The sequence below is a fragment of the Mastacembelus armatus genome, chromosome 5, assembly GCF_900324485.2.
Source record: "Mastacembelus armatus chromosome 5, fMasArm1.2, whole genome shotgun sequence".
In the NCBI taxonomy this organism is placed as follows: Eukaryota; Metazoa; Chordata; class Actinopteri; order Synbranchiformes; family Mastacembelidae; genus Mastacembelus; species Mastacembelus armatus.
The window spans coordinates 140,638-163,737 of NC_046637.1; the positions used below are offsets into that span (position 1 = coordinate 140,638).

General features: G+C 45.2%; 3 protein-coding genes across 16 annotated transcripts; 1 reads left to right on the forward strand and 2 right to left on the reverse strand.

Annotated features, from left to right (window-relative positions):
* Positions 1-670: 670 nt before the first annotated feature.
* Positions 671-4,227, reverse strand: cnbpb (CCHC-type zinc finger, nucleic acid binding protein b). The gene is made up of 5 exons (XM_026307883.2): positions 4,090-4,227; positions 2,842-2,958; positions 2,384-2,449; positions 1,641-1,839; positions 671-1,535 (listed from the first exon to the last, which is right to left on the reverse strand). Exons 2-5 carry the CDS (start codon positions 2,942-2,944, stop codon positions 1,418-1,420), a joined length of 486 nt encoding a protein of 161 aa, XP_026163668.1. The 5' UTR covers positions 2,945-2,958; positions 4,090-4,227; the 3' UTR covers positions 671-1,417.
* A 229-nt stretch (positions 4,228-4,456) lies between these two features.
* LOC113130902 (pyruvate dehydrogenase [acetyl-transferring]-phosphatase 1, mitochondrial-like) lies at positions 4,457-9,840 on the forward strand. Of its 5 annotated transcripts, none has more exons than XM_026307875.2 (7): positions 4,457-4,953; positions 5,050-5,152; positions 6,089-6,358; positions 6,430-6,840; positions 7,518-7,618; positions 8,528-9,096; positions 9,467-9,840. In XM_026307875.2, exons 3-7 carry the CDS (start codon positions 6,167-6,169, stop codon positions 9,739-9,741), a joined length of 1,548 nt encoding a protein of 515 aa, XP_026163660.1. In that variant the 5' UTR covers positions 4,457-4,953; positions 5,050-5,152; positions 6,089-6,166; the 3' UTR covers positions 9,742-9,840. The 5 variants fall into 5 exon arrangements, with proteins under 5 accessions (XP_026163660.1, XP_026163661.1, XP_026163662.1 ...); XM_026307876.2 differs by having other exon boundaries at positions 5,050-5,120; XM_026307877.2 differs by having other exon boundaries at positions 4,457-4,701; positions 5,018-5,152.
* Positions 9,841-10,970: 1,130 nt separating this feature from the next.
* rbm39a (RNA binding motif protein 39a) lies at positions 10,971-22,752 on the reverse strand. Of its 10 annotated transcripts, none has more exons than XM_026307192.1 (16): positions 22,630-22,752; positions 21,207-21,266; positions 15,613-15,763; positions 15,464-15,513; positions 15,030-15,206; positions 14,697-14,750; positions 14,470-14,587; positions 13,752-13,904; positions 13,510-13,659; positions 13,361-13,426; positions 12,951-13,155; positions 12,765-12,851; positions 12,074-12,194; positions 11,884-11,989; positions 11,499-11,577; positions 10,971-11,425 (listed from the first exon to the last, which is right to left on the reverse strand). In XM_026307192.1, exons 2-16 carry the CDS (start codon positions 21,248-21,250, stop codon positions 11,322-11,324), a joined length of 1,665 nt encoding a protein of 554 aa, XP_026162977.1. In that variant the 5' UTR covers positions 21,251-21,266; positions 22,630-22,752; the 3' UTR covers positions 10,971-11,321. The 10 variants fall into 10 exon arrangements, 9 of the variants coding, with proteins under 9 accessions (XP_026162977.1, XP_026162976.1, XP_026162984.1 ...); XM_026307191.1 differs by having other exon boundaries at positions 14,679-14,750; XM_026307199.1 differs by adding an exon at positions 17,221-17,285 and having other exon boundaries at positions 14,679-14,831; positions 15,464-15,763; positions 22,630-22,729.
* Between the last annotated feature and the right edge of the window lie 348 nt (positions 22,753-23,100).

The window sequence follows — 23,100 nt, forward strand, 5'->3', positions numbered from 1 at the left end:
TTCAGACCCTAATCCTGACCTGCATGTGTTTGGACTGTGGGAGGAGAAAACCCACACAGACACAGGGACAACATGCAGACTCCACACAGAAAGGCCCCGGGTCCACCTGGGTTCAGACCCTAATCCTGACCTGCATGTGTTTGGACTGTGGGAGGAGAAAACCCACACAGACACAGGGACAACATGCAGACTCCACACAGAAAGGCCCCGGGTCCACCTGGGTTCAGACCCACAACCTGCTGCTGGGAGGACATGATGTGACAACACTGTACCACCCACAGAAATAAATACTGAAATAAACAGGTTAAATTTATGCTTCTCTAAAGAAATAAGTCTGAAATTTGACACTAAATAGTAATCAGACACTAGCAAATTAATTAAATCCAGCAATATGTGGGAAAGTAGAAATACTAATATAAAGTTAAACTTTAAATCAGTTTAAAATGCTTTTTTACTTTTTCTAATTTAAAGATTTTTCATCTTTTTTAACAAGACTATATGGTTGAATATCTTCTAACTTTGGCTTGCTGTTATACAGATACGCTGCATTTTGTCAGAAAAGAGCCACCATAAATGTGTAATTATTATAATAAATCTGTTAAATGAAGCCCTGCAGAATGTTACTTGTAGACTTATGTTGTGAAATAAAGTGATCACACAGAAACGTGTCTCAGCTTCTTTCTCTCCCTCCCTTTATTGTCAGGTTAAACTTGCAGTACAACCAAATGACATTTTTACAGTAGCTCTAAGTGATATATTGTACAAAAATAACATTTGGATTTTTTGAAAACATTCTCCTCTCCCCAAACTTGAAATTGTTTTTTTAAAATGTGTTTTATTATTTCTATTTTTTGTTGGAGTGTTGCCCTGTCAGGTCCGAACAGCAACAAAACACAGCTTGAACATATGAATAATTAATGTTCCTTTAAGTGTGCTGTGGCCTGCTCTGATTGGCTCATTCACTTTACGGGATGACTGGCTGTTGGTTGAAGGTGGGACCAATCACATTTCTTTCAGACAAACACTGTAAAAGATAAAAACTTCCCTGCTTATTCTGCTGTTGAGATAACCCCGCCCACTTCATGGCTGAGTGAGTGGACGGGCTTAAATTTTTTATTTATCCTTCTTCAATCTCAGCCAATCAGTGGGCAGAAAGAATTCTTAAACAAAGTTTTGTACATAATGACACTGCTACCAAACTAAAAACACAAATTCTGAGTTTTCTTTTAAAAAAAGCAAAAGGAAGTTTTGTTTTTTAGTGTCCGTCCTCCTCCTTCCGCCTGCTCTGACTGGCTGCTTCGAGGCCGACTGACCAGCCTCTGGACCAATGACGAGAGGTTCAGAGGAAACCACTAAAGAGAAACAAAGAAGAGATGAAAGAGGGCAAAGGGTTTGGTGTTCAGGGGTGGGGTGTCAGCTAGGCAGTAGCTTCAATGGTGCACTCCTTGGCCAGGTGACCCGACTTCCCGCAGTTATAGCAGTTCAACTCCGATGCCTTACTGCAGTGTACCGCAACATGGCCGATCTCCCCACACCTGCACCAAACGCACACTGTTCAGACTGGTTTGCCTGTAGATGTTAGTTTACCTGTAGATGTTAGTTTACTTGTAGATGTTAGTTTACTTGTACAATCAGTTCACCTGTAGCACTTGACCTTCTCGCAGCACTTCTGGATGTGTCCGAAGCCACCGCAGGAGTAGCACTTCTGCTCGTGGGCGTGGTTACAGTCGCGTGCCATATGTCCCGCCTTCCCGCAGTTGTAGCACAGCTGCTCCCGCTCTTTCTTCGGCTCCTTACAGTCTCTGGAGATGTGACCTCCTCTGCCGCAGTTATAGCAGGCTGCAGGAATAACATCAGGTAAATCTTTTTCATCCTCCATCCTCACATGTAGTTGTTCTTACTTCAGCAGCTTTAAAGATCAGTATCAGAACTTAATAGGTGGAAGGTACTACTTTGTGTTGGTTTGTATCTACAGAGCTTAGTGTACAAAAATGATGTGTGGAGTTCTCCAAGGCTCCCCCCTGGGACCTCTTCAGTTCAACATCTACATAATTGTCACCCCATTAGATAACAGAGGACAACTAAATAAAAGAGCACAATAACGCAGACGATAAACTGATTACATGATGACATCACCAGGTGAGTATAAAAGGTCCATTGCCATTTCATCAGTTAAAAAAGTTAAATGACTGTTTCCACATAAAACCACACATTACCTGAAGAACAGATTTTAATGTCTGGCAATGTAAAAACTATTTCATCTGTACCTTTTCAGATATTATGTGGCCTTTTAGTTGTTTACTCTGAGATTTTCCACTGGTTGACACCTTTATTTGACTGAAACAACAGGTAGATACTAAACACTGTGCAGGTGTGCCCTCACCGTCCTCGGTCCTCTCACAGTCTCTGGCGACATGTCCGAGCTCACCACAGCGGTAACAGAAAAGATCTAAAACACATCACAGGTGTAATGAAAATAGTGTGTGATCATCAGGTTGATAAAAGTCAAGACAAAGCAGCTTAAACATTTCAGGCTCAGGGAAACTAAAAGCTTGTTGCACATAAAGACTAGTTTCAACCCCCCAGATCCTGTTTCATATCTGTATCATGATTGGCTCAAAACTAACTGTGACATCATAAATCTTACAGTGAGCACAGAAACACTTTCCTCCCTTAATGGATACAAAAACATCTATCAACAGCTGTAATATTGCAGTTTGGTCATGGACGTGACAGTGATGGAACAAGAAAAACACAGGTTGACCTAACACCGATTTGAGCAGAAGGCCAGAGGCTCGAACCCTGAGCAACATCACGTTACACCGTTGTATGAATACGCACCTTTTCCTCTGCCGCGACCTTTACCTCGTCCTCGACCAGCGCTCGGACAGTTCTTCACCCAGTGGCCACTACGGCCACAGCCAAAGCACTCACTGCTGCTCATCACCAAGACCACAGCTGGACAGACAAGTGGAGAGACAATCTGTGTTAAACACTGGAAAATACAAACACACTCCGATCAAAGCATCTGGGCCTCTGCAGCCCGAGGAGATCCCGTCCTCCCTCACCCCCGCCGGTGGCAGAAGGGGAGCAGCTGTATTGATCCATCAGCTGATCATTCTGCTCTACTGAACTACAAAATCACAAACCGCTGGCATTCGTACAGAGATGTGACAGTGTGATGCGTCTTCTTTCATAAACAATCTTTGGCCTCAGTGTTTGTCCTGTTGCAGGTTGTGAACATTTATCTATAAAACCCGTTTTACCTTTAAACTTGAAAGTCTTTGGTCAACGCCGGATCCGGTTTATTTACTGTATGTTTGAAATAAACATCAATAAACTCTGCGTGTCCTTTCACAATAAGAGCTGCAGTCACTTTATGTAAACAAACGCAGACAGCGAGGTGTTATTGATTCATCTACAAATCTTTTCAAACGTCCAGAACCGTAAAAGGCCCATCAGAACTTCTCTTGTCTCGATCAAACCGAAACACGTCGTGGTTTTGCTATTTTTCACTGGTGTTGCTTGAAAAACAATCAATTAATCGATTATCAAAACTGTTGCCATTTAGTGTTGACAGACTTTCGATTCTACAGCCCGAGGTCATGGGAGCCCACACAGTCCCGGGCTGGGTCCCAGTAACACCATTACCTTCACATTACCTTCTGCTGGTTATTCTGGTAACGTTTGCTAACATGGTCCAGTTTACCAGCACCGCCCCCCTGGGCTGCCCGCGGCCTGTTGCCGTCAACAGGCGGCTCCGTGCGGCCCCCAGCTGGAGGTCCCGCTCCGAGGTGAAGTCCGCTTCACCCGGGCGGACAGTCCCTCCTTGGGCTCGGCTCTGCGGGTCTCCCCGCTGTGTGTCCGGAGAGAGGCGGCCTGCCGACGGGCCCAGCGCGGTCGTGTTGTCAGCTAGCATGCTAGCAGGTTAGCATCTGCTCTACAGCGGAGTAAACAGCGGGAACCGTCCGCTCCGCAACGCCTCCTCTCCGGGGGCGGCCCGCCGGGACGGAGCGGCCCGCAGCCCGGCGCCGGTAAGCCTTCTGCGTGGAGGAAAGAGCAGATCGATCGGTCGAAGTTGGAACTCACCTCAGATCCGAAACTGTGGATGTTTGTTTTGTATCCTGGTCTGCGCCACACGCGGTCTGCACACGGCCCCACAGACACACACACACACACAGCAACACGCACACAACACACACACACAGCAACACGCACACAACACACACACAGCAACATACACAACACACACACACACAGCAACATACATACACACAGACAACGATAAATACACACACAGCAAACACACTTGACCAGGTAGTAATCTCTTAGAGTTCAGACTCCAGGTGTGAGACTGTCTGTCTCTGTGTGTCAGCCCTGTGATTGGCTGCTGATCTGTCCTGGGGGGACCTGCCTCTCCCCCACTGCATACTGGGATTGGCTCCAACCCCCCACCCTCCTCCTAACTTTTTTGTTCCACTGAACACGTGAGAGGCGGGTCTTCATGGTGAGCTGCAGGTTTATGTGTTACTGAGGGAGATATGAAGGTGTCAAAGGTCACAGAGAGAATCAGAGAAGAACTTACACACCAACTGCATGAAAAGGTTCTAACTACCCGGTTCAGGAAACAAGAACCAGAAACCTTCAACTGGATCGAGGAAAATGAATTAACCAGGAAGTAAACACGTCCACAAACCCATGGTGAGTTTCAGCTTCAGCTTTGTTCTGCTGGACATCAAGAAGAACACAGAAACCAATCCTCGTTTCATCAGGTTTAATAAAGTCCACACACCCTTCAGCCAAAAGGAAACACTGCCAACTAATAACATGTCTATAAAAATAAAATGCAGCTTTGCAGGTAAACGCTTCCTGAGTGTTGATTGGCAGCAGGTGGAAGTGAAGAGAGTCCCTCAGCTCAGACGATAAGACTATAAACTGCTGGTTTTAATCAAGGTTCTGTTTTGTTTATTTCACCTGAAACCTGTTCAGTATCAGTTCTGCTTTCTCCTGAATCCAGTAACCAGTATGGATCCTTTATGACGACTGCAGGCTTGTGGTGAGGCACACCTGAACTGTTTTCTGCCAGGTGTGGAGGTCAAAGTGAGGCTGCCATCAGTACGGTGAACAATACACTACTGACTATTACCAGAAGGTTCTTATTGTTATTTTTTCAGTGTTTTATTTGTCAGCTGACAGTCCAGACAAGGACAGGAAACCCGGACAGAGACATGGCACCAGTGTTAATTTTGACAGCCGATTTTATTTTAGTTTTAGTTATAGTCTTTTGACTAAAATGCAATTTTAGTTTTAGTCATATTTTAGTCATCTGCTTTGTTTTAGTTTTAGTCTAGTTTTAGTCGACTAAATACCATAAGATTTTAGTCGACTAAATCTACAGTAGATTTAGTCGACTAAAATATATTGGGTTTAATTTAAGTGTAATTTAGTAAAACGACTGTAATATACAAAATATTCTAAATTAAAATTAAATGAAAAACAAGTTTAATTAAATATATATGGAATATGGCCTTTCCATAAAAGACCAAAAATTAGATATGGATTGTTTATAACCTGTATATTCTTCATTCTTTAAGGCAAAAGGTCAACTCCAAAATATTTAAAAGAAAAACTGTATTTATTGCATCAAACATGAAACTGACCCATATATCTTCTCTTTGTTTTGTCTGGCTGTTTCCATTTCATTATAGTTTAAGTCAGACACAAACCCAGAGTAGGCTATGGTGATGATGTCGTGTACTCGCGCATCCGCGTCACTAGGTGGATCAGTTACTTTTCAAATGTGCGTCTAAGAAGGTTAATTCTGATTGGATCTTTTCTAAAAACATCCCTCACTCACATTTTCGTCTCGTTTTTATTAGTCAATGAAAATGTCAATATATTTTTATTTAGTTTTCGTCGTCATCACTTCATTTTTATTTAGTTAACGTCTCGTTTTCGTCAGTGAAAACTTGTCGTTGACGAAAATTATAACGAAAATACTTCGTCAACGAAATTAACATTGCAGATTTTATAAGAGTATGTTGTGAGACCAGCAGCTCTGCTGATGCTTCTTTTGATTCCACTCCAGGTCTCAGTTGTTGGTTCCCTTTCTGGTTCTCTTTCTGCTTTTTCTGCTGAATTCCTGCTGCTCTCCTGATGAGAGGCCATGCTGGGACGAACAGGAACCTTGAATGGACTTTCCAGATTTAAGCTCCAGCAGTCTTGCTGCCTGGCCTTTCCTCCCACTCCCCCTGATCTCCCCAGAACCCAATACTCAACAGGCAGAGGGGACAGGAAGTACAGGATGGGCCAAGAGGCAGGCCAGATAGGCTCAGCTCAACTCAATCGCATCTTAAAGGTGAGAAAGATCTCTCAAAAAGTGCTAATCAACCAACCAATAAAGCTGATCTGTCTGTCATCTTTTGGCAGACCAATGAATACAGCCACACCTTCCCTAGAGGCCCTGCCTCTCATGGTGTCTTGGGTTTCTATAGTAACATGCTTCCATCCAACCACCCTGGTGAGGACCGTCGGAGCAGCGCCACCTGCCTTCCGGGCCGTGGTGCTGTGTTGTTCGGTGTGTTTGATGGCCACGCAGGAATGGCATGCGCCCACTCCATCAGCCAGAGGCTCTTCTACTATATTGCTGTAGCAACACTATCACTGAGTACGCTGGCAGAGATCGAAAGGGCAGTGGAGGAGGAACGAGCTGTAACACCACTGCTGGAGTGGCATAAACACCCCCACGACCACAGCTGCCCCGATGGAGGAACCACCTCCTTCCACAGCCTCCGAAACTACTGGCAGGAGAGACTGGAGGACAACGATGACAAAGATGAGGTGATAACCAGGCATCCATGTGTGTCAGAGAATCAATAAACCATACTAGAGTATTCCACTGGTCCTAAATCTTAGACCCAAAAACATAACCAAAATAAAAAACTACTTGATCCAGATATGTAGTAAATGGTTTTTAAAACTTGGTCCAAAAGAGACCAGACCTGATTGGAATGGAGACATTTTACACCCAGCCTGACTTAAGTCCTGGGTCAGGTATGAGTTTCTGGCAACCAGGTAGTCTTGTGAAGACTTCTAAATTAGACAACAGTGTTCAGACAATCAGACCATCAAATCTGTGTGACATCTGGAGGCAGAAGCAGCTACTGACCAGTCCAGCTGCTACTGGCTTTTCTCTAGTGGCAGGTGAGAGCAGCGGAGGTGAATGGATTTTAATTTGTGTTAAAACCGAACTACAGTTCTTTGGTTCTTTTACAAAAATAGTTTCTTGAGCCGAGGTCTGGTTTCTTCAGATTTAGGGTGCTAGATGTTGAAATCGAAGTAGAATATTTCTTAAATGTCTTGGAGTTGTCTTTTCATTTAGCACTGACAGAGGATGAGCTTCTGTTCACTTCAGTTCCAGTTCATGAATATAAACCTGTTGGACATCCCAAGTCCTGATCAGTTAAGCCTTCACATTTTGTGATGTTAATATCTGTCTCCTCTCTGATTGGTTACAGGTTGGTGGTACAGTGGCATCGGCATTAATCAATGCTTTCCGTCGCCTTGACTATGACCTGTCTGTGGAGGCCCAGGTGCACCTGTCCATGTCTTTATCCAGGTCCTCATTTTATTGTCCCACTTTGACTCTGATTTATAGCTTTGATCAAACTTAAATCTGCGGTTTCATGTGAGTGTTTGACAAACTAAAAATGCAAACATGTGTCTTAAAGTTAATCAGAATTGAACATGTCCAAGTCATATTACCACTGTGTAATGGCAGAGACTCACTGAGTCAACAACAAAGAACAAGCGGCAACAAAGCCGACTGTCGTGTCCCTGAGCATCACCTTCGTCAAAATCCAAAAGTGTCCTTGAACGCACCACACAGACTCCAGTCCATGGCCAACCAGCTCGTACATTCTGCACCTGGTGAGAGGAAATACCTCTCCACATCAGCAGGGGGTGGTAGTCTGTATTCCTGATTCAGAAAGGGACAGTTGAAGACCTATAGTATATAGTCCAGTATAATCTAATCCACAGCATGTCTGAAGCTGCAGGTGGAGCTGCTGTTGGTAGGACTTGGTCTTTGGTTGTGGAAAAAGAAAGGAAGAGGAGGAGAAGAAGAATAAGGGGAAAACAACCAATCCAAAAAGCCATTGACAGCAGTCAGACTAGTGCTGAGGGTTTGGGATACACCACAAAGACTAGGGGACAGACTCTCACCAAGCGCTGACCATCAGCTTCGTGTTTCAGGGGCTTAAGATGGAAGACTAAATCCTCCTCCTGCAGAGTTCAGATGAAGTCAAGATAAGTGAGGGTCTAACTTGTGACGGGGAACGTCCGATTGGTTCTGCCTTGTTTCCATTGTTGTACAGAGCAGACATGCCAGAAAATCATAGAAAATGATGTCATTTCACTTTGTTATTATTAATGTTTTCTTTGACATTTGCAATTAGTGACTTTTAAAGATCAGTGTGGTTAAATTAACAGTTGATCTGATTATTTCTCATGTCCTCTCTGTCCACAGGCAGGTGTCTCTCACAGGGGAGATGGTGTCTTTGTCTTCTCCACTCCAGGTGGCGCTGTCTGGTTGCACGGCCTGTGTCGTCCACATCTCCAATGGTGTCCTTCATGTGGCTAACCTGGGAGACAGTAGGGCTGTCCTAGGTGTCCAAGAGCCAGATGGTCGCTGGTCAGCTATCAGTCTCACTAACGACCACAATGCACAGAACCCAGATGAGCTGAAACGGATTCTGGTAGAACACCCCCTGTCAGAGATGAGAACAGTGGTCCGCCATGACCGCCTGCTGGGTCTCCTGCTGCCATTTAGGGCATTTGGCAATATCCGTTTCAAATGGAGTGCGGAGATGCTGAACCGACTCTACGAAACTCGCCCAGATATTTTGTCTGTAGTCAGCGAGGCTGCCCGGATGCTACCACCACACTACCTGACCCCGCCCTACCTGAGTGCCGAACCAGAAGTCACCCAATATCACATCAGACCTGCTGATAAGTTCTTGGTCCTGGCAACTGACGGACTGTGGGAGCTGATGCACCGACAGACAGTGATCCAACTGGTGGGGGAGCACCTGACAGGTCAGAGCTAAGATTAATTTATACTGGACTAATAAAGTGGATCCTAATTCAGGTGCTTTAGTAAAAAATGATTTATGTGGTCAAATTTAATCTGTAGCTGTTCAGGTTTCAGAGCATGTAGATGGAAAAATGTACGTGAACAAGGATGGAGCCTTTACGGACACCACAATGACTAGCGTCTTGGATATCAGTGTATACAAAACGCACTGGAACTGCAGTTTAAGTGATGGGAACTGTAAAGATCTTATGTGTCAGTTGTTATGTCGTTTAGTGGTGAAAAACATGTAACTTGTATAAATGTTGGGGGCAGAATAAAGTTGAGTTTCTATGTCAACAATGAAAATGGTTCAAGTGATTTGTCTTTGTGCAGGCCTCCAGAAGCAGGGACCAGTAATTCCGAGTGTGGGCATGACACTGGGAGCCCTGCAGCGCCTCCTGCTGGAGAGGAGGGGGCGTGTTCTATCGGTGCTGGAGGATCAGAACACTGCCACCCACTTGCTCCGCCATGCTTTGGGGGATGACGGGTACGGAGTAGTGGCACCAAACCGTCTGGTCAAGATGCTGAGCCTCCCGTTAGAGTTGGCCCGGAGGTACCGCGACGATATCACCATCACCGTGATCCACCTGAATGAAATGGCCCTTTAACCATAACACCTATTTGTTAACCAGAAAGATGGCTCATTATCAACTTTTAACTGTTGGTTTTATTGTGCTCCGCTCATTGATTTTTAAATAAAAACTTCCTTCAAACTCAGGTGTTTATATTATTGCATCCACCCAATTGACATAACCCGATTGACACTATGATATATAACACAAAATCTATCATCTGGGGGGGCTGCTGGTGGCGTAGCGGTAGTGCGCCCGTCCATGACCGGCCGTCGCATAATCCTGCATGTCTTCCCTCGCTCTCTGTCCTAGTTTCCTCTCTCTCTCCACTGTCCTGTCAAATAAAGACAAAAACTGCCCAAATAAATAAATAAATCTATCACGTGAAACAAACTGATTATCACCTTTACTTCAGGACTAGGAGACTGACTCAGGGTGACATGGGTTCCTAACACTGACCATAGTGAGTATAAATATACATGCAGTCCTGCAGCAGGTCCTGTGGCCCCATAGAGCTCTGGTTTTGGCATCATAGTCACTCAAATCACCTGAAGGGACAGAAGACAGCCTGAATCCACAGAACAGCTGTGGAACAATCTACCTGAATAAACTGGGCAGGTAGACCAAGTGGGGGTGGGGTCTGGTAGCATAACTGTTTTAACCCTGCACCGGCCTATATGGATACACATTCCTTGTTTATCTGGAGAGTCTTTCTGTAACATCTCACTAGCAAAAAAGGAAAATGCTTGGAAATGTAAAACGTTTCCCATTGATGCACACACATGCAGCAGATATGAAATAATCACATAAGAAATGTTTGTGAAACGTCTACAATGGTGAAAACCTTTGCATATTATATACGTATATAGGCCCTGTGATGGACTGGTGACCTGTCCAGGGTGGATCCCTGCCTTCCACCCAAAGAGAGCTGGGATAGGCTCCAGCAGATCCCTGGGACCCTGGTTAGGACTAAGGGGGCATAGATGATGGATGGATTGAATATATATATAAATATATGTGTGTGTATATGTATGGTAGCAGTCAAGAGTTTGGACAGTGTGTCAATATTAAATTACACATGGAAATATGTCGCAAGGTAAATGTGTAAACAAAGCAAATATGTTTACATTTTAGATTCTCCCAAGCAGCTACCTTGTTTTTATTGGCTGTTCACACCTGCATCACAGGTGTTAATCAACACTTTCCAGCCAGTCACAATCCAGTACTGTCAGTGAGCAAAGAAAAATTACAGCAGGAGCGTTGAGTGACTTCAAAATAAAATTTAATCAACACTTTACAAAATCAAATCTTAATTAGAAAAACAGTGAAATGTCAAACGGCTTCAAACCTGACGCCATAGTCATTAGCCAGCCTCCTTACAGCTCATGGAGCTCAATCACTGGACAACACTCAGAAAAATGCTAATGCGAATTAACAACAGGAAAAAGGAAGTAAACAGGAAGCTTGTGTGTGTCCTGACAGAAAAAAAGAAAAAGAAAAAACAGTGGGCGTCACTGCCATTGCCCAGAACTGACGACCAATAAAGAGAGGAGGCTACAAAAGAGAGGTGGGCTCAAATGTCCACTGTCCAATCAGAGGGCAGCACTCATGGTGAGTTACCGTCGAGGGGGCGGGGTCAGCAGCTGTGTGGCAGTGACGGACTCCGGGAAGAGATTGTGGTAAGTGGGCAGGGGAACATACGCTGCTGTGATCATCTTACCTGAAACAACAGGTGAGACATCAGAGCTGATCTGTGATTCGCACAGATAACTGGTGTTATGTAAGAGTCTTACCAGCAAAGTATCTTCCATGTAGGGCATTGACGGCGGCCATGGCAGCTGGAATCGACGGACACTTGACGTAGACATTGCCCTGGAAACCAACAGGTCAGTGGTCAAACTTACAGGAACAGGTACAGCTGGGGAGGAGAATTTTTCTGTGGTAAAACTTTACACCAGAAATGTGGTGTTCTGTTCAGGTGGAAGATACACCTGTAGTCAGTCACAGACTGCTGTGATGCTCTCAGTCGAACAAAATAACCTGATTTCATTAGGCTGTTGCTTTGTCAATGTGCAGGGACCATTTTGTTTTCGTCAGCCATGGTAACAAAACACTGTACAGGAGTAAAACACTCAGAGCTGCTTGACAGTTCAGGTCAGAGGTCAAATGTCAGCATACCTCTGTGGAGTTCTTGTCAACATAGATGTGAACCACTCCTCCATGTTTGTTGCACTCCTCTATGACATCATGCTGGATATCGACCTCCCACCCCGAAACCTCCTCACTGAAACACACAGAGTGTTCTAACGACACACACGGTACACAACAATACACAAAAGTGTGTGTCCACACAGACAGGTGTGCATACCTGTTGGGGTGGAACATGTTAGACAGCTGGAAACAATGTGTGGCAAGCGGCTGAGATGGAAGATTCAGAGCAGAGTTCATGTTCATGTTGAGCGCCGGATTCATGGCTGGGTTCATGGCGGCTGAAACACAATTTAACACCTTCATCAGAAACAAGTGTTCTGCTCCAACAGTTCACCAGCTGTGAAAATGGGAATAAACCTTCATCCACAGGAACTATACAAAGCCTCAACTGACTGTCAGCATCTGTCAACCTGCACCTGAAGTCTTTTACTAAACTTACAATGAACTCAATGCTTCACACTGAAGCTGCATCTTTTTTTTTTTTTTTTTACACAGAATGAGGCTTTTGTTCTTCATTTAAACTCTGCTGCTTCAACAAGCTGCTGTAAACGTCCATGACTCTCACAGCTTCACTCAGACAGGAGCTACAGCGCCACGAAACCAGACATGCCCCAGGCAGCACAGGAAGTTCCTGCCTGGTCCAACTTCCTGCTGATCTCAGGCGCAGTGTTAAGTGAGCGCAGCTGCTGATGCTTGCTTTTGTCAGGAACTTTTTAAGCATGCCATACGATAATACATCCCTTGTCAACACTCTGTAATCTAGTGTGTACCAGTCTGCCACAGACTATGTCCGTTCAGATCTGTCCCATGGTGACAGTCACACAGAAATGTTACAGGTGGGTGCGTACCTGACACAGCAGCCATGGCTCCTATAGCGATAGCACCGCTCATCTGTAGAGCCTGCTGAGCAGCCGGAGGGATCTGTAGACCAGTACCTGCAAAACCACGCAGACACAGGCCGGTCAGTCTGTGAGGCTAGACAGGTGACTGGTGTCAGCAGGTGGAGGTTACAGGTGATGCCACATCACACTAACCCTCAGCAAGTCGGGCCATAAGCTGCAGGCGCCCGGTGGTTCCCAGGTCGATGCCAGTGCGTTCCAGCTCATCGCTGTCAAGGAAAGACGAAGCCGTGGAGGCATCAGTCCGTTCTGTCACATGACCCACCTTCATGGGCCGTCCCGCCAACTCAAAGCCATTCAGCTGCTCCAGAGCTTTCTTAGCACACTCTGCATCTGCAAACTGACACATAGTGCAAGGTATTGTCATTTTACTACTGCTGCTGCTGCTGCTATTACTGCTAGTACTGCTACTAAGGCTGCTGTCAGTCACCACCAGCACTACTACTCTCCCCAGGAACTGAACCTTTTTGGGTTTTGGGCAAACAACACTTTGTACTATTTCCCAGACATTTTTAAAGCAAGTGATCTGATAGTGTTGAGCTCACAGTGATGAAGCCGTAGCCTTTAGAGCGTCCTGTCTCACTGTCCATCATCAGCTGGATGCTCTCAATCTGAGAAAGCACAAACAGGGAGCAGCTGTCAGACATGTGTGTGTATGCTGTATATTCTGTGTGTGTTAGTTGCTGTGTCTGACCCGTCCAAACGGCTCAAAGATTCCTCTCAGCATCTCCTCAGTGATGTTGAAGTGCAGAGAGCCGACGTACAGCCTCATCGGGCCTGATGTTCCTTTCTGCAGGTTGTTGGCTGCTGCTGCTGCTGCTGCTGCTGCTCGATTCTTCTCTGCCTGTTTTACATTAAATGGTCAGTGACTTTACAGTGAAGTGCACGTCACTGTGTAGACTATCATGTGATGTTGGCTGTGAAAACAGTGTGTACCTGCGAAGCCTGTACAATGATGGGAACTCCCAGGAGTCTTTGCCCCGTCAGTCCGATGGCGAGAGGAACTGAATTTGCCTCCACAAACTCGACGTAGGCGATGCCCTTTGATCTACGGGAGTTCCTGTCAGAGATCATCCTCACGTCCCGAACCTGCAGATGGACCATAGCAGCCATTTCCTCAACCATGACAGAACACCTCCTTCAACAATGGCAACACCAACCACCACCAGGCTGAGGATCGACCATGAACTGAATCTCTATTAATTGTTCATTTCGTTCTTCAAGCACACACACACAAAAAATATTCAATGGATTTTGGGTTCTCATATTTAACAATTTGCAGATTGTTCTGATCTTACAACTTGAACATCTGGGTTTTCAAACATTTGAGGTTTGGGGTTAACAACATTCATCCATCCACCCATCCATCCATCATCTATACCCCCTTATTCCTAACCAGGGTCACAGGGATCTGCTGGAGCCTATCCCAGTTCTTTTTGGGTGTAAGGTAGGGGTCCACCCTGGACAGGTCACCAGTCCATGACAGGGCAGGTTAATATCCAAATGACTAATTGATAATGAAACAGGCTGTGAGACATATTAAGGGGGCAGGCGTTAAGAGTATTTCTTGACCAGCTGAGACAACAAGAAGTTCTTGCTCAGTGCCAAGAAATATTTTGCACTATAACCCTGAAAGCAGCATCAGTGTTTTTACCTTCCCCACAGCAGAGAAGAACTCCTCCAGGTCCCGGGGTCGTATTCTGGCCGCCAGCTGCATACAGAACACCGTCCGGGCATCTCGCTCCTCAGGAGTCAAGTTATCTATTGGCAACCTGAAAAAAACAAACCACTTAGTTTTCAGTGCTGAGGCAAGTTGAGACAAACATCTCCATTTCCAGCTGCAGCACATAAACATTTACTCACTGTCGTGAACTGTCCCACCTGATCGGACTCTTCTCTTTCCTGAGGGGACTCTTACTCCTAGACCGCCGCCGGCTGCAAACAGACAGATGTTTGATCTGATGTTTCTGGGTTTGTGGACATGTTCAGCAGCACATCCTGGTGCTGTAAGGATGACTCAATGTTGAAGAGACACAGTAAACTGAATTTATCATGTGACTTGGTGCAGCAAGACCATGAAAGGGTGAAGTGACTGTAGTGGTGGTAGCAGTAATGCAGTATTTGTACTAAACTCAGCCTGAACAGAAGCAGACCAGGGGGTAGGCAGCAGGTGTTGGGTGTCACAACATGCTGGCTGCAGACAGAGTAACTCACTACTTGTGGTGGTCTCTGTAGCGCCCCCCCCTTTCTCTGCTGCGACTGCGGGTGCGGCGTCGCTCTCGGCTGCGACTTCTCCGTCGTTCTTTGCTGCGGCTGCGTTTGTGCTCTCGACTTCGACTCCTCTTTCTGTCTCGACTCCGGCTGTGTTTCCTGTCACGACTGCGTTTCTTTCTGTCAGACACAGGGCAGCCAATCAGAACATGTCCTGACCCAGCTGTTTATTGTCAGACATCATGTTATTGACGGTCCTTATCGAGTTCAGTGTCAGCACCAATGCCAAAATGAACCAGGTGAACCAGTACAGAAACAGGTCAAAGTTCTCGTGGATAGGTGAATGGGTACTGACATCTTAACATGGACAAGTACAGACGGGGGAGGTTAAAATGGAAAAGGTATGTGGACAGGTGGACAGATACAGTTGACGTTACCTCTTGGTCCGCTCCTCTTGGCCGTCGGGGCTCAGGGCCTTGTTGTCCTCCTATCAGGGTCGACAGAGAACAGCATGAGGAGGCAGACGCAACATTCAGGTGTCAGGGAAGGGGGAGGGGTAGAAGAGAATATAAACACAATGAGTCACATTGAAACAAGCTGATCTGTGAGGTGGGGGGTCAGAGGTGAATCTGGGTCGGTCTGGAGCTCCGGCAGCAGACAGACATTCCACAGTCCAGCTCTTCTTCAGCCGTGTGGATGCTGTGCTGGTTTGGGTGCTGGGACTCCTCTGAAGGGCCCTGAAGCAGACAGGAGTCTTAGTCACTCAAGTGAGCCCAGAACCAGGACCAAGGACACACCCTCCAACTAAACCTCAGACACCCCCTCACCTGTTCAGGGAACACATCTGTTTGACATGCTTCAGCCTTCTAGCATCAGATAACAGGTGATACACTCATTTCCTTCCTTGCAGGTGCCTGGTTCACTTACAATAAGCCTAATGGTAATGACATGAGAGTGATTTTATCTGCAGCAGGAGTCAACTCTCCCAGAGTCCATGCCTCTGTGGAGCTGTTTCTCCATCAGGGGGTCCAGGTGTTTGTCTCAAGTGTCAAACTAATCCACTGATTGACAGGTGGAGGTAACAGAGAAATGCACCAGCCAGTCAGTAGTGACTAGCATCATACCTGCAAACGTTTGTCTACACAAACTGTATTAACAGCTCAGACAAACCTGGCATGTATCACTACGCATTAGCACTGCACTTGAATACAGGCAGTCTGTGAACAACCACCTGCAGAAGACCTCCATGGCTGCTCGTGACCACAGTTGCAGGATTCATTAGCTGCCACTGACACTCCATTCTCCCACTCAACTGACAGAGGTCCAGGTGCATTGTAGGTAGTGTAGGCACCAGGTTTGGACAAAAAAGTGTCAAAGAAAAACCAGTAAATCTGTTTTTTCTGCACTGGTTTACATTAAGATTATTTTTTAAACTGTCCCTTATGAATCTGATAAGGTTACAGAAGAGAAATGATAAATCTGTAGTGCTCCTTTAAATTAAGCTGTAATTGGTTGATAGTTTTGCCAAACACTGAATAAACACAGGTGTGTGCTGTGGTGTAAGTGTGGAAACAGGTTGCCTGAAAGGAAGGAAATCACTCTATAAACTGAACACATGAAAAAAACATGATGTAGAGAAAAATATCACGTTGTGACTGAATTGACTGAAACATGTGAAACACAACTAAGTGGTGTTTGTTACCTGTGTCAAGCTAAAGTACACTTCCTGCAGAGCTGCTAGAATAACTTGATGCTTCACTCTGTCTCCATGAACATCAAAGCCAGAGGGCAGCATTATACTTCACTGTCACACCTGACAAACTCACCTGCAGCTTGGAAACAGCTTAGCCCTGCCCACCCCACCTATGCTGCACCCTGATCCTAGATCAGACCTGAGTCTTGATTCTGGTCCGTCATCACATGACCATTCTGAGTTCCTGCTCAATGCTGAGAATCAGAATGCAGAATTGTACTTATGCTAAGCTAACGGCTAACTGATGACAGTGCAATGTTTCCTTTCCCATGATCCTCCTGTGATTATTAATCAGCTGTTGTCCCCTCACCTGTCTGAGTAGCTAATAATACATCTCCCCAAATCCTCTACTGTTCCTCATCAGGGGGGTCAGGCCAAAACCAATTTACAGTTCCCATGGCGACCACAGTACAGCAATGCATGATGGGGGCTGTTTACTACCTTCAAGTTTGTGACAGATCACACTGGCATTCAGGGAAGTAGAGGTGAGAAATCGTTAGGCAAGTCTACAAAGAGAGATAGATGGGCATTTATTCATGACAGTCTGTGAAGTAACGCCACCATCATCATCATCATCATCATCAGCGTCAGCCCGACTCTACCGCCCTATTGCTGAGAGGCAGCCAAACACTAACAGCTGTAAGAGAGCAGAACGAAGAGAGTCCGTGATCGATCTGAGGCAGATCAGAAAATAAAAACCTATAGTCTAAAGTCCCAGATAAGGAGAGAGTTAGGAACGTTCTCAAAGCAGCTCTGAGCAAGGAAGGAACAAAGAGCTGACCCCATATATATATAATAAACCATACTTTAAAAGTAGTCCATTGTTACTTTAAAAGTAGTCTAATGTTTAGACACAGGTCGACTTGTAAAATTGTCTATTTAATAGTTTTACACACACACTCAGACCCCTCTATTAATTTTGTTATTTTGCAGCCTGATACAATTGTTAAAATTCATTTTTTTCTCATTAAGCCGCATTCAGTGCCACATAATGACAAAGTGAAAACTGAATTTCAGGAATGTTTGTAAATTTATTAAAAAGGAAAAACTGAATTATCAAACACTTTACTCAGTACTTAGTTCAAGCAGTGATTACAGCCCGGAGAGTTCTTGGGTACACCTGGACCGGGGGATTTTCTGCCATTCTTCTTTGCAAATCCTCTGAAGTTCAGTCAGGTTGAATGGGGACCGTCGGTGAACAGTCATTTTCAAGTCTATCCAGAGATGTTAAACAGGGTTCAAGTCAGGGCTCTGGCTGGGCCTCTCTAGGGCATTCACAGAGTTGTTCCTAACCCACCCCTGTGTTGGGCTTAGGGTCGTTGTCATGTTGGAAGGTGAACCTTCGGCCCAGACTGAAGTCCTGAGCGCTGGAACAGGTTTTCATTAAGGATATCTCTGTACTTCACTCCATTCATCTTTCCCTCAACCCTGACCAGTCTCCCAGTTGCTGCTGCTGAAAAACACCCCCGCAGCCTGATGCTACCACCACCATGCTTTACTGTTGGGCTGGCATGGGGCAGCTGATGAGAGGTGACTCCAGATATAACATTCAGAATTGAGGCCAAACTGTTCAATCTTGGTTTCATAACCAGACCATCTTGCTCCTCACAGTCTGAGAATCCTTCAGGTGCTTGTTTCCAAACTCCAAGCAGCTTTCATGTGCTTTGCAGTGAGGAGAGGCCTCGTCTAGCCACTCTGCCATAAAGCCCAGATCAGTGGAGAGCTGCAGTCACGGTTGCCTTTCTGGAGCCATGTCCCACCTCCACACAGGATCTCTGGAGCTCAGTCAGAGTCTCCATCGGGCTCTTGGTTACCTCTCTTACTAAGGCCCTTCTCCCATGATTGCTCAGTTTGACTGGACGACCAGCTGTTGGAAGAGTCCTGGTTGTGCCAAACCTCCTCAATTTGAGTATTACAGAGGCCACTGCGCTCCTGGGAACCTTCAGTGCAGCAGAAATTTGTTGTAGCCTTCCCCAGCTCTGTGCCTATCAACAACCCTGTCTCTGAGCTCTGCAGGCAGTTCCTTTGACCTCATGGTTTGGTTTTTGCTCTGATATGCATTGCCAGCTGTGAGGCCTTCTACAGAGAGGTGTGTGTCTTCATGTCCAAATAATGTCGACTATAGTCGAGGTGTAGAAACATCTCAGCAAAGATCAAGAGGAGTGGGATACACCTGAGCTAATTTTCACCTGTTGCAAAGGGTCTAAATATTTATGTCAGTGTGATATTTCAGTTTTTCCTTTTTAATACATTTACAAACATTAAAGAAACATTTCACTTTGTCATTATGCGGCACTGAGTGTGGATTACTGAGATATAAATGAATTTAAACTGTTGTAGTGTCAGGCAGCAACATAATAAATGTGAAAGACGTGGAGGAGGTCTGAATACTTTCTGAATGCACTATGTGTGTATAATTTACCATGCTGGTATTTTTAGTACTTTATCATTTTAAGTGGAACATCTGACTCCAGTGTTACAGCACAAGCCAAAAGGCAGGTAGGGGAGAACATCACTTTCATTTCTGGTGAATTGCCATTACTGTGTCATGTTCTCTGAGGTTCTACTTCTTTTTCTTTCCTGAATCTGTCATTAACTTTCTCTTTTAATCCACCCCCCTGTCAATTAACTGTCAAGAAAGTGAGCATTTGTACACTTTATACTAAACTACAACTTTTAAAATAACCAGTTTTGGTGTCAGGTGTAATATTGATACTTGTAAGATAATCTACAGCACAGCTGGTTCAACAACACTGGTAAAATCTTAGAACTCACCTTGGCATCTTAAATTTACTTTGGTTTGACCAACATTTCTAAAAGATTTTTAACTCACTGTCAAATCAAAGAAAAGCAGCTGACTGAAACTAAAGTCTTAAAACATTTAGCTTTGCATCTTTAAAAAAAGCAAATGATTTGTTTTTTATTTCAACAAAAAGCTGCAGGTTTATTGCCGTACATGGACAAACTAGACTAGTAATCTAATCGCTAGGTGTTATATCATCAGAAACATCCTGAGATGACCTGCAACTGCCTTTACAAAAACAGACCACAAACCAGCTGATTGCCCCTCAGTGAGTCACAGTGAATGAAATGACCATAGTTGAGGATCAGATGATGATGACAATCCAGGTGTTTCCTCTCATGACATCTGAGTTCTGCTCCCATACAGCAGGTGTGAATATGTCAATACACAGGCAGCTCAGCTCTCAAACACATTCAGCTGAAATATTTCTTCATTTAATAAAAATCCATAAATTGTGTATTCATGTCCAATTCTACGCTTCACCAATGTTGTGATATCTGAAAAGCAGAACATCACAACAGTCACACGTTAAACCAGACTGTAGGAGACCACTGAATGGACCTGCGTGGACCACATTAGGCGCTTTTCGGACCAAACAGTTCCAGGGAACCAATTCTAGGGACTGAAAACTACAGACCATAAGGACCATTTTTCTGTTTGCAAACCTAACTGCCAGTAGGAACGCTGAAGTAACGTAAGCCGGCTGATGGTTGTATAGCAGTGCCACTTCTGCACAACACTTAACACTAGTGAAAATTTTCATGTTCAGTTTTGATCCTTCCAAATCTGAATTTTTGTCATGTGAAGGCAGCCCCAGACTTCAGCATCGGTTAATTTGTGTGAGTTTTTTTCCGTACCAAAAGCTGTTTATGCTCCGAAAATTAACTTTTAAAAATGCTGGTTGCCGGTGCTGCACTGTGTCTGACAAATCTATGTAAACGTACGTCACTCGTAGTTCTTATTGTACTGGAAAAGTACCTACTCTCACCCCAACCAGTCGAAGCAGAGGGCCGCCCAAACTGAGCCCGGTTTCGCTGGAGGTTTTCTTCCGTTAAATGGAGTTTTTCCTCTCCACTGTCGCCAAGTGCTGCTCATAAGGGATTTGATGGGTTTTTCTGTAAAGTGCTTTAACATGATTTGTATTGTGATTTGGTGCTATACAAATAAATTGACTTGAACTGGATTGGAGTAGGAGCTAAAAAAGTCCCCTGGAACAACCTTCTTAGAAGTGCAGACACACAAAAAAGAGGAACTTCCTCCAAAGGTTCTAAGCTCTACAAAAAGGTTCCTCTGGTCCAAAAGCGCCTATCCAGATGGTCTACACATGCATCCTGCTGCTGTTCATATACAGCACTGAGCAGGAGAAGCAGGAGTCCTGCAGTATACGGTGTATGCCCACCCTGGTTTAGGTTTTTTTGTCTTTATTGTACTTTTGGTGAAGCTCACTGATAAATACAAACCGTTTAAGGCATCCTCTCATGTCTTTCAGTGCCTGAAACTTTTACACGGTGCTACAAGTGGGAATTACACTGCTTTGACTGAGTGAGGATGCGGTCAGCAGCTGTGTGAGGAGCAGTAGAGTCCGGCTGAGTCTCAGTAAATCACAGGTCAAACAGACTCTCACCTTCCTGTATGGAGCCTCCAGCATTGCCTCAATGTCCAAGTCATCTGCCATGCTGCTTGTCTACAAACAGAAACAGAGCAAGCTTTCAGTGAGTCCACTGCATACACAATAAAACCACCACAGTTTGGACTACACACATCAATAATCAGAGTGGTTCATATTAAACTCAGGTCAGTTTTCACTCACAAATGACAAAGATAAGCAGTAAATCCTCCTATTTGTCTGTACACTTGCCTGCTAGGAGGCAAAACAGTTATGGGAAGTAAAGGCCTCCTGTCCCCTTCATAAAACAGTTGGCAGCTTCAGCAACAGACTCATTGCTACTCAAAGGAACAAAAGCCACTTTTGGACCAAACAGTACCACAGAACCAGTTCTATGAACTACCCCACCAAGGATCAGACCCTAGCACTACAAACTTACGGGCCTTTTTTCTGTTCACATTCACACCGTCAGTAGGAGCGTTGGAGTAATGTAAGTCAGCTGATGGTTGCTATAACGTTCCTACTTCTGCACAACATCAAACACTAGTGACAATTTTCACACGTTGCTTTCATCCATCATGATCTCTCTGAATTCGTCCTGTGGCATAGGCAGCCTGGACGCCTACTTCCTGGAAGCCTATTCCTTCTATGTCGAAAACTGTTTACGCTACTGTCAGGAACGTCTAAAGATGGTGGTGGCTTAGAGTCTGGCGAACCAACGTAAACATGCCAACATTCACCAAAGGTTCTAAAAACTTTGAAAACGTTCCTGCAGTCTGAGAGCGCCTTATACAGGAAAAACGTCTGTGGAGTATCTGTTGTCCAGGGGAAATAACCTAGAGGTTCAATCATGGCAAATGGACTTCCAGTTTTTTTTTTATATATATAAGGAACCATTCCTGCCTAGTGCCGTCAGACCTGAACCCATCAGTCCATGTCACACTGGTCAGAATTGGATTAGCTAGGTCTCTGGCTGTTTACTGCACCTCAGTATCTGGCCTTATTTGATCGTACTGGATTCCCTTGGAAGATCAATGAAGTTTATCTGTTTGACAGAGTCAGGGAATATCATATTATTTTTGCTCGATCAACATATCAATCATCATGAAAGATGGCTGTAAAGGTATTGCTGTTCCGGTAAAGACAGGTGGTTTACCAAACACAGCAGACACCTGCTGACACATGTCCAGCTCGGAGGTTACGTTAGCGACGTTACAGTCCCGCGAACAACCACCGAAGAAGTCACCTTTGAACTCTCCCTAATGTGGCCGGTGAGACTTCAGGTGAAACACACCTGAAACAGCTGGCTCGGGATGCTAACAGTGCTAACCGTAACCGAACAGGCCTCCCGCCGCGTTTCTCTGGTTTCTACCGGCTCTTTCTTCGTTTCAACATCCCTTTCGTGGTCATTACCGGGGTCAGAGTGCAGTTTTAGCGTTACCTGGATACACAGCGTCCCGGCGGGCAATAACCAGAAAGCGTCGCTCTGTCCGGTCAACGGTCACCTTTCTGCCGTTCTTGGCGTGACGCGACTCTGCTGTAAATGGCGCACACGGGAATTCAGTTGTTATCGCGAGACCTCACTACCACGAGATCATAACACAGCAGAATTAATAAGAAGAGATAAATTTAATTGATCCCCAAAGTTAAGCCCAGGGTGCAGCCTGCAACTTTGGCTAAGGTGCTGTAGAGCCTGATGGATGAAGGGTCTCCTGTATCGCTCAGTCCTGCAGCTGCTTCTCTGCTCCATCCGGATGTGGTGAAGGGGATGGTCAGTGTTTTCCAGGATGGTCTCTACCTTTGTCTGTGAGCATCTTTCCACCACAGCCTCCAGTGAGTCCAGCCTCATTCCAGTCACTGAACCAGTAGTTCAGTTTTAGTTTTTGCACCAGCTCAGCATCCACTGAGAGAC

Coding starts and splice junctions, on each gene's coding strand:
- cnbpb (XM_026307883.2), bottom strand. CDS start 2,944: ATGAGCAGCAGTGAGTGCTTTGGCTGTGGCCGTAGTGGCCACTGGGTG. Junction 2,450..2,841: donor AGGTCGCGGCAGAGGAAAAG/GTGCGTATTCAT, acceptor GATGTGTTTTAG/ATCTTTTCTGTTACCGCTGT. Junction 1,840..2,383: donor CTGTGAGAGGACCGAGGACG/GTGAGGGCACAC, acceptor TTATTCCTGCAG/CCTGCTATAACTGCGGCAGA.
- LOC113130902 (XM_026307875.2), top strand. CDS start 6,167: ATGCTGGGACGAACAGGAACCTTGAATGGACTTTCCAGATTTAAGCTC. Junction 6,359..6,429: donor AACTCAATCGCATCTTAAAG/GTGAGAAAGATC, acceptor ATCTTTTGGCAG/ACCAATGAATACAGCCACAC. Junction 9,097..9,466: donor GGTGGGGGAGCACCTGACAG/GTCAGAGCTAAG, acceptor GTCTTTGTGCAG/GCCTCCAGAAGCAGGGACCA.
- rbm39a (XM_026307191.1), bottom strand. CDS start 21,250: ATGACTTGGACATTGAGGCAATGCTGGAGGCTCCATACAGGAAG. Junction 15,514..15,612: donor ACAGATCAGCTTGTTTCAAT/GTGACTCATTGT, acceptor CGACCCTGATAG/GAGGACAACAAGGCCCTGAG. Junction 14,751..15,029: donor TACAGAGACCACCACAAGTA/GTGAGTTACTCT, acceptor GTCTGTTTGCAG/CCGGCGGCGGTCTAGGAGTA.